General features: G+C 36.2%; 1 protein-coding gene across 1 annotated transcript; it reads left to right on the top strand.

Moving 5' to 3' along the window:
• Positions 1 to 3,284: 3,284 nt before the first annotated feature.
• On the top strand, positions 3,285 to 7,676 carry LOC128208363 (zinc finger protein 862-like). Its single transcript, XM_052911922.1, has 9 exons — positions 3,285 to 4,215; positions 4,422 to 4,616; positions 4,864 to 5,090; positions 5,367 to 5,485; positions 5,677 to 5,933; positions 6,484 to 6,607; positions 6,767 to 7,052; positions 7,291 to 7,437; positions 7,551 to 7,676. Exons 1-9 carry the CDS (start codon positions 3,285 to 3,287, stop codon positions 7,674 to 7,676), a joined length of 2,412 nt encoding a protein of 803 aa, XP_052767882.1.
• The last annotated feature ends 2,948 nt before the right edge of the window (positions 7,677 to 10,624 follow it).

The raw sequence follows: 10,624 nt of genomic DNA, 5'->3' as shown, positions 1-10,624 counted from the left end.
GCCCAACCTTCATGTCAAGTTTGATGACCACATGTCCAGGAATTGTCGGATATCCTTTGATCTACTGACGGACGGACCGACTGACTGACCGACATACCGATCAACATGTGCAAGGCAATATACCCCATCTTTTTCGAAGGGGACATTATAAACTAAATTTAGATTCTTGTCTGGTCGAACACATCAATCACTATTCAGGAATATTGGGCAGTAAAGATGGCTTTCAGGGTAGAATGTTTTACTATATTTTTTTTATTTCTAGAGTATTTCTAACTTGTGACCTATCTTAAAGACTTGAGAGAAAAAAACAATACCAAATGCGGAAGTAATTTATTGAAACCATGAAAATAAATACTTGACAAGACAACTCATACTTTGACATAATAATAAAAATGAATCAGTTTAACGAACAATCATTAAAGAACATCATATGAGCCTATTTGTAATGCAAAACATTTCATTAACCAAAATATACATAAATACACAATATATACACAATATATACACAAATACGCCATAATATCTGCAGCCAATTGTTTAAAACTTAAATAGGTTGCCCACATGTTATCTTTGTGCTTATTGGTATATGGAAATAAATGATTGGGTAAATAGTATTTCTTTTGGATAAATATTGACCAATTAATTAATATTTTGGCAGACAAATGGCTGCAGATATTTTGACAGGATGATTACGGAAATGTTACACATTTATAAGACGGTTGTAATATAGATCAACATAAAGTTGTAAAATATGTAAATAATACCAAAAAAAATAAACAAAATGTACCAGTAAATTCTCCCCAATTGAAATCAAGACTACGAAAACACATGTCAAACGGTAATGTTGGTAGGTAGTTGGGGATTCCAATATCCGACAACCTACTAGTTAGTAGTGGATTATTTGAGTATCTAACTACCTGCTAGTTGCCATTTGGGTATAAAGATAATCAACTACACAGCAATTATGTTGATGTTGGTTTTTAGCTACTTGACCATTTCCTGTAGAATATTCGCGAGTAATCAACCACTAACCAGTTAGTAGTTGTGGATTCAGTGTCTTGTTTTATATTTAAAAGGTACATATGTAAAGAAATCAAACAGTTATTGTATTTTCATACACATATGCATCTTTGTAACAACCACTTTTTATCACTACATTAAGCACAGTGTGAGTTCTATGGTACGTATGTCTATAAGGAACTGTCATGGATGAACTGCAAATCCTAAAACCCCATATAAGGACAACAACTGTGTCATTGATGATGTTTTTCTTGTAGTAGAAATTGAAAAATAACAATGTGCATCAGAAGAGATGGATCCTTTCGGGTATTAACAACATACAGGAGTCTGAACATTATAATTCATGGTCCTGATCAAATAAATGGCAATAATGATAGGGACGTGATGCTTGGTTGTCTTACGATGATACACAACCAAGTTGCACTTCACCAGTGGTTTCGGAATTGGGAGGTGTTTGTGAAGAGCTCGATATGTGTTTGCTCCTGGAAAATACTCAGGTATGTAATTGAATGGAAAAAAGTATATGAATGGTGAACAGTATATCGTAATGGAACAGTTGTCAGTAGAACCACAGCAGTTGCAGGTTTCATCAGACTATATTAAACAATCGTTTAATTCCGCACTTCGTACCAAACAGTTGACGGTTTCATCATACTATACTGAACAATCGTCTGGTTCCTCACTTCGTACAAAAACAGTTGCCGGTTTCATCAGACTATACTAAACAATCGTCTGGTTTATCACTTTGTACAAAAGAGTTGCCTGTTTCATCAGATTATAAGTCGGGCTCAAAGTTATGTCGCCGCCTTATGAGCCCCCTATGATGTCATTTCAGGTGGAACACATGTGGCAAGTTATTTTAAAATATGTCCATACAAGGGAAAGTTACAGCCCGGACACGACAACCTATACTCTATGTCCTTATATGCAGCACTCCATTGTAAATAAACACTAAGTGAGACCTTGACCTTTGAGGTAGGGACACGGGTCTTGCACGCGACACGTCGTCTTGGTATGTGGAACACATGTGGCAAGTTATTTTAAAATCTGTCCATACAAGAGAAAGTTACAGCCCGGACACGACAACCTATACTCTTATGTCGTCCTTATATGCAGCACTCCATTGTGAATAAACACTAAGTGTGACCTTGACCTTTGAGGTAGGGACACGGGTTTTGCACGCGACATGTCGTCTTGGTATGTGGAACACATTTGGCAAGTTATTTTAAAATCTGTCCATACAAGGGAAAGTTACAGCCCGGACACGACAACCTATACTCTATATCCTTATATGCAGCACTCCATTGTGAATAAACACTAAGTGTGACCTTGACCTTTGAGGTAGGGACACGGGTCTTGCACGCGACACGTCGTCTTGGTATGTGGAACACATGTGGTAAGTTATTTTAAAATCTGTCCATACAAGAGAAAGTTACAGCCCGGACACGACAACCTATACTCTATGTCCTTATATGCAGCACTCCATTGTGAATAAACACTAAGTGTGACCTTGACCTTTGAGGTAGGGACACGGGTCTTGCACGTGACAAGTCGTCTTGGTATGCCGAACACATGTGGCAAGTTATTTTAAAATCTGTCCATACAAGGGAAAGTTACAGCCCGGACACGACAACCTATACTCTATGTCCTTATATGCAGCACTCCATTGTGAATAAACACTAAGTGTGACCTTGACCTTTAAGGTAGGGACACGGGTCTTGCACGCGACACGTCGTCTTGGTATGTGGTATACATGTGGCAAGTTATTTTAAAATCTGTCCATACAAGGGAAAGTTACAGCCCGGACACGACAACCTATACTCTATGTCCTTATATGCAGCACTCCATTGTGAATAAACACTAAGTGTGACATTGACCTTTGAGGTAGGGACACGAGTCTTGCACGCCACACGTCGTCTTGGTATGTGGAACACATGTGGCAAGTGATTTTAAAATATGTCCATACAAGGGAAAGTTACTTAGCCGGACGGACGGACAGTCTGCGAAATAACCCATGTGCCCGATGCCCGGGGCAAGTAAAAATCCCGCCGGGCAAGTAAAAAATCGTATTTGCTTGCCCGATCGGGCAAGTGAAAAAAGAGAACGAAATCGTTTATCCGAAAATCAACAAACAAAGTAAATACGCTAAATTTGATGACGTATTACTCGACTTTGTAAAAGTCGCTAAATTTGATGACGTTTTACGCGGTCTGTATCGACTGGTACACTTACTCCGCAGTCCGAATCAATAGACGCTTATAACTATGCGTATAAAATTGAAAGCAGATTGGACGCTTGATTTAAACCAGTCCGATGCAAGCGTTTCAAAGACGAAGGTCATAGATCAGAAAATGTCATTTTTGAGATATGTTCCTGGTGCTAAACCAGGAAAGAAACGTCCTGTACCCAAAGATAATGCCAACACAGATGTCGACATAAAAAAACGGTACGAGGAAAAAAGGACGCGAGTTTTCCAAGCGAGTTGGAAACAGCAATACAACTGGCTTGAGTATGATTTAGAGAACAATGTTATGTTTTGTGTATCTTGTCGAGAGGCCGGTGTCGCCGAAACAGAGTGTGCTTTTGTTTCGGGGACTAGCTGTTTTCGTAAAGGCCTGGTTGATGCACACAAAGACAGTGCAATTCATTTGAAATCGACAGAAACAAAAAAAGCAAAGACCTTGCCAATTGCACAGAGCCAGGGAGCTAAGTGCCTTCAAAAACTGAAAAAGGCAGATAATGACAGGTTGCTTATTTTGATGAGAAATGCACATGCTGTAGCTAAGCATAACATGAGCTTAAAATCATATGTCTTGTTATGTAAATTAGATAAAGCCAAAGGTCTTGCAGTCGGTGAAACCTATTTAAATGACAAAGCAGCAGCAACATTCACAGAGTCCATTGCTCGCACAACAAGAGCTGGGTTAATCCAGAAAATTAAAGACTGTGACTTCTGTAGCATAACATGTGATGGAGCCACAGACTTTACTGGGGATGATCTTGAAAGCCTCTACATCCGCACATCTTCTAGGGGGAAAATTGAGGACAGCTTCTTATCTATTGGCTGCTCTGAATCTGCCTGTAGTCAAGATATTTTTACCTTCATAAAAAATGTCTTCAAGCGGCTTGGTATTGAGGATGCAATAATGCCAAAGCTTGTTGGCTTTTGTGCAGACGGTGCATCAAATATGCAAGGTAACTCAAACATGTTCTAAGACTAATGAAATAATGATAAGATTACTACATGTAGTAACTTGGTCATAAAGTTTCATGAACAATTCAATGTTTAAATTAACAAATTCTTTTCATTTTTTGTTATATTAAATCATAATTACAATTCCTTATTTTCACTATGAAAATGAATAACAATAATAATAAAAATGTATTGTTGTATATTCCAGGGGTAAAATCTGGTCTTGCTGCACTATTGAAAAAGGAGTGGCCTCATCTGTTGTCAACCCACTGTCTCGCCCATCGCCTTGAGCTATCTTTCAAAGATACCGTGAAGCAGTCCTGTCCAAAGATATATGAAAAGGTTACCACACTACTGCTAGGCTTGTACTACCTGTACAGGAAAAGTCCGAAAGAGAAAAAGGGTATAAACAGTAATTTGAATAAATTATGTTTCATAGCATTTTCTGTTCGTTTCCATAAACATATACTGTACTGAATACACTATGACTAATTTTATATATTATTTCATGCGATTCTACATATAATTCATAATCATTTTAGAATTTACTCAGCTGTCTGTCATTATTTTATAATATGATATTTGCTTCCAAAGCCGGATTTGTCAAAACTTTGAAATTTGGTACTCAGCATTTAACATATTTGTTTTAGGGTTGCTACGGGCATTTGAAAGTGTGCAAATTAAACCGATATTACCAACAAGGATTGGCGGCACAAGGTGGCTTCCCCATTATGAACGTGCAATTAGAGTCATATCGAAAGGGTACAAGGCCTTCCGATTTCATCTCGAGAACTCCTCCCACAAGAATCCAAAGGCAGAGGGCTTGGTGAAACTTCTTAGGGACGGCCATGTTATTGTTTTCATTTTGACACTGAAGGTATGCATTCAGAGTGGGCAAAAGGCACATTTTATTTATGAACTTTTGTTACCTTGCAAAATACATCTATATCTTCAACAAAACATTTTGTACATGTATAACTGAGTAGGGCTATATTGCTAGATATTTTGACGCAAACAGTATTGAGCAGAAATGTGTTTTTTTTATAACGCTTAATCAATCATCAGTGTATTTATCACTAATCAACTCAGAACTGCTTACTGCACTAAGCTTCACGTCTATCGTAGTTTCTCATAATCGATTTACTTTCTTCAGCGTGTCATAGAGCCAGTGATGAAGCTGTCTCTTTACCTACAGACCGATGGCATTTCCTTGGCTGACGCATATGGTAGGGTAGACGGGACAAAGACATCTCTTAGTCACATGCGATCTGGGTTAGTATCATTTTAGTCATCATTGTGTCTAATATTTTAATAATAGTTGGTATAAATCATATGTAACGCCCTTAAACCAACAGTATGTACATTGTGCTTTGTTCACAAAGCCATTATCCCAGATTGTAATTCTCAACCAGCACTTGATGCATTCTTCACTTGACCATATCATATGCCTGACACCAGTACAGTCATATCCTATCGAATTGCAGGCTAAGGGATAGTGATGGTCTGTCATCATCATCACAAGTTGTTGTAGAAAAGAAGTTTCAGGGCGAGAAAGTTACACTGAAGGGTAATACACCCGATATTTATAATTGCCATGAACGACTGGTTGATGCAGTTATAACAGCCGTCGGCAAAAGGTTCCAAACCTCGGAACTTATTTCTGCCACCAAGATTGGTAGTTTCAGGAATTGGCCTCGTCCAGGATCCCTAACTGTCGAAGGTTTAAACATTGTCTTGGAAGTTTGTGGTTGATTTTGTTTTGTTTCGAAGGACTCCAGTTGCCGTTTTCACTTTAGATGTTATTTTAGTTTTAGAATTATAGTTTTACTTTCTGTTTCAGGCTTGAAAAGTTGAAGTTATTTGTTTAATGCTTTACTTCACACATCATTTTCAAAATATGGAAGCAGTGTAGATCCAGATAAACACATCACTGTACTTAATTACTAAAGAATTTCTGACTGTTCAGAAAGTGAATAACCCTACCCTGATCAGACTGCCAATGATGGTCATTTTTATCTGGATCCACACTGATCATGCTTGTGTTACCGTTACATTTTAAAAATATATATACATGTATAGATTAAAGAGTTAAGAAAACATACCTGTTCTACAGATTACTAACTAAATAATAATAATAAAAATATATGATATATATTTTCATTGAATATATTAAGTTTATTCAAATACAGTAACAGAACAGGTATACTATTAAAACAATTTCTTATAAACTCTACAACTATTTAAAAAAAACTTATAATGCAATGTTTCAGTGTTTGGTGATGCAGAAGTGAAGACACTGTGGACAAACTTTGAGCCTGTGTTCAACTGTAATGATGTTTCACTGGAAGAGGTTGTTGATGAGTGGAGCACTTTGAAATCCCTGGTATATGAAAAGTAAGTTTGTTACTAAGTTATAAATAACTGTATAAATATAATTCACGTTTTCACGTTATTTATTTTTTTGCCAAATGCACAAATTTTGTAACAAATTGTAACATTATCTTATAAATTTAAGAATCAATGATAATTGTTCCATACACTAAAGTGATTAAATTTCAGATACCATCAGGAGATCTTGGACAATGTCTTAAACTGGGAGATAGTCATAGGCAGCTGCTCTGATGTGTGCACAGAGAACATAATGAAGCTGTTTACACTGCTCTGTGCACTGCCACCTATATCAGTCAAAAACGAAACAACATTCAGCCAAATGAAACTGCTTAAAACAAAGAGAAAGGGTCATTTAAAGGCTGACAGGCTAAATGACTTGCTCACTATTAAGCTTGAGAGTGAAGATATTGAAAAATTTGACCCTGAACCAGCCATTCTTGATTGGATGGTAAGACCTCCTTTCTTTAATTACTGTAGTATATATAGCTATGTGAACTATGTTAAGTCAGCTGAAATAATATATAATATAATAAACTGATTCTACTCTAGAATTTAAACCATTACAATCCCTAATGCCCAGTCCCTCGTTAATTTTTTTCTGCAATCCTGTTACTGCATATCATGCAAGGTTAGGTATGAACTATTCAGTGCTGCAATTTATTGGCCTTTATTTTTTATTTTGATAGACTAGTACAGCATCTGGTCAGGGTAGGCGACTGAATGCCACAAAGAGGGTTCAATCGACAACTTCCAAGACAGTTTTCATTTCTGATACAGATGAGGAGCCGGAGGACCTAGTAGGGATAGATGATGATGATGATATTGCACAGCAGGTACTTAAATATCTAAAACTTGTGTTGTTGCTGAGAGGTAATTGCATGAAATTTCATTTCAGAAAATTATTATACCGTTACATGAGTAAATATGTGCCTTGTAATTTTTTCAGGAAACGAGTGTCATGAAAGACTTCTTTGGTGAAAAAGACGAAAAAGACGACGATGATGATGATGATGATGATGTCGAGATGACACAAGATACTGTTTTCTCTCTTCTTTTGTCATTTAGAGAATGAATTAAACAACTCTGATGTGATCTTTGCTTTATATTTTATTTGAAATTTATTCGGGCAAGTGAAAATTGGTCCGGGCAAGTTAAAATTGCCAGGGAGATGCCCGAAAGGACAAGTTCATCTGAAAAGTTATTTCGCAGACTGGACGGACGGACGGACGGCGGACGGTGTGATTTTAATATGCCCACCTTCGGGGGCATAAAAAGTGACAGTTAACATGTTGAACCTGCCAATTGATCGTTGTTACCATTGCTTTTTTGTGGAGAGATTCAGTGAATGACGAGCCAACTGAATATGAATTTAACAGAGTAGTTTTTGGTGTAAATGCTTCATGATTTATAGCTCAATTCGTGTCCTAAGAAAATGCGCGGAAACATGCACCATGAACCAAGGCGACACCAACGCATGTGTACTTTTCGCGATGGTAAAATATTGTTTTAATGTTTATATCGCCCAATTGCTAATATTGAAATTCGTTTTAGGGTCATAGAGACTAAGAAGCTGCAGTCGACGCTTGACGAGTGGTTTAAATGCGTTCATCTAAGCTTGTTACATGTCGGAAAATAACTGGAGAAGGTCAAATATATGTTATATTTAACTTCATTTAAAGTATAATACTTAATCACGTTTATGTTATGTGTGTGTCGGTTATTTAAGGATTGGTTATGTGTTGGTTTGGTTTTCCGACAGCTGCTAAAATTCTGTTGAAAACAGTATAACATATTAATTTAACTACAAATAAATTAGACCCGATAAAGTCACATTGACCATACGTAGAGAAATATTAATAACTTACTATCTTTAACTTTGTTTAATATCAATTGTCACGGCCATAGACACTGGAACCGACGTAGAGAAGGCGAGTGCCATAGATGTTGGTTGTCAACGTTGAATATCTGGAGTTTTATTTACATGTTGTTGGGATAAATCAAACAAAATTGTAACAAAGACTTATATGTGTACATGGGTTAAAGACGAAAAAACGTATTATTTAAATAAATTTACATCTCTTGACAAGAGAACACATTATTATTTAATCCCAAACTACCAACTAGTAGGTAGTTGGATTGCGCGATTAACCAACTGGCAATTTGCAAGTATCCAATTGTATAATGTAAAAAATACAGTGTTCACATGAATACCTTTCAACCATGAAACAAGACAAAAGCTGAATCTTGTTGGCACTTCAAAAATAACTGGAAAAGATCAAGTAGCTAAATATTAACCTCAGCATCTTACTTCTATGTGTTTTATTATTGAAATCCCAAACTGGCAGCCTGCATGTATTTGTAAGATTCGAATAATCAACAACCAAGTAGTAGGTAGTTGGATATTAGAACCAACTACCAACAACCTCCCATCTTTACCGTCATGTGTTTTTCATCTATAATACAACAATTGTTAATCGTGTGTTATAAGCCTTGTCTCACATGCGTGTATTATGGTCAAGGCAAACATATTTGCATGCTGACACTGACAACACTTACGACAGTGCTATCAAATAAGGTAAACACTAAGAAACAACAAAAACCCAGAAAGGACAGTCTTTACAGTACACATATACTAAATGATGATCGCCCACCAGAGTATTCATCTGCATAGAATGAATAACGTCTCTTTCAATAGCTCACCTAAAATCACTAGTGAGGCGCATATGTATGTCGCTCCCTAACATCTTCTTAACCAGCTTTAAAAATACTGGTTATGCTTTTTTATCGTATAGAAATAAGCCGGCTAGACTTTCATTCCAAGTTTTTACCTGATAGCTCTGTCCGTTACTGAATTGCAACACTTTAAACTCCCGTAAACGATACGTACGTTACTGTCGCAATAAAAGAATTTGTACATAAAAAATCATTTCTGTATTCAAAATTCACCAAAAGGCAACGCAATGAGATACTTTTAAGAACTAACATGACAAGTTCTTTTGTGTTCAGATATAAATACAGAATAATTCAGTATCATTTGGCATTGGGCGTTGTTTACGAGGATGTCGCTGCGATCTTGATACATACTTTATGCTATCGTATAATATCACGTTATTGCACTGTGTAACTAACTAACATTGAAGATTCATTGGCTCGTATAATATTAAAGCATTTATCTTCCCTCTAGAGTAATTTTGGTTGCGAAATTTGGTATATCTTTAACAATATATCAGTTTTGAAAACCTAACCCTATAGCGTATAGAACAGCGCGATACATACGTAACCTATCGTAAAATCAATGTAATTTTATTTACAAATCTGAAATGTCTTTAATGTGAAAGAGAGTTGTCATATTTTGATAGCTGATTACTCCATAGGAATGAAATATTTACAAAACCAAACTATTTATGACTATCAAACATAGATATGATACATACGTGATCGATACATACGATACTAAACTATCCGAAATCAACTTCCTCATCAGGCTACGTCATCAATTACGTATGCATTACTTGGAAAACAGTTGTTTATGCCGCCATTTTTGAATTTTGATGAAGGATTCAACACTCTGTAGACATTTGAAACAAATTCAATTTCGGGCATTTGTACGTTTCATTTGAGGTACGTAAATTTCGTCACTTCGTTATAAATTGTCATGTGTTATTATTTTTAAATATGAATATGATTCATATTTTAAATCAAATTATAAAAAATACATGCATATGTACACGAATGTAGATATAGCTGATAAACACTTATGATACCTACGTTACCACGAGAAACGTATGTATCGCTTTAAATTAAAAGCCCATTTTGATAGTGGCAATCGTTATATGTTAATACTATTATTCGAACAGCATGTTTAGTATATATAGAAGGTAAATAGATATGGAAGGTGTCTTCAAATTACGTTTTATATTAAGTTAGTACCTTTCTTCACATCTCCTATTGGTCGTTTGTGGTAATTGTTGTTTTGATAAGGTTGTAACTTATATCCACAAGCTGTTATCCTTTATGCAT

Source organism: Mya arenaria, chromosome 11 (genome assembly GCF_026914265.1).
Source record: "Mya arenaria isolate MELC-2E11 chromosome 11, ASM2691426v1".
Classification (NCBI taxonomy): Eukaryota; Metazoa; Mollusca; class Bivalvia; order Myida; family Myidae; genus Mya; species Mya arenaria.
This window is presented reverse-complemented; position numbering and strand designations above follow the sequence as displayed.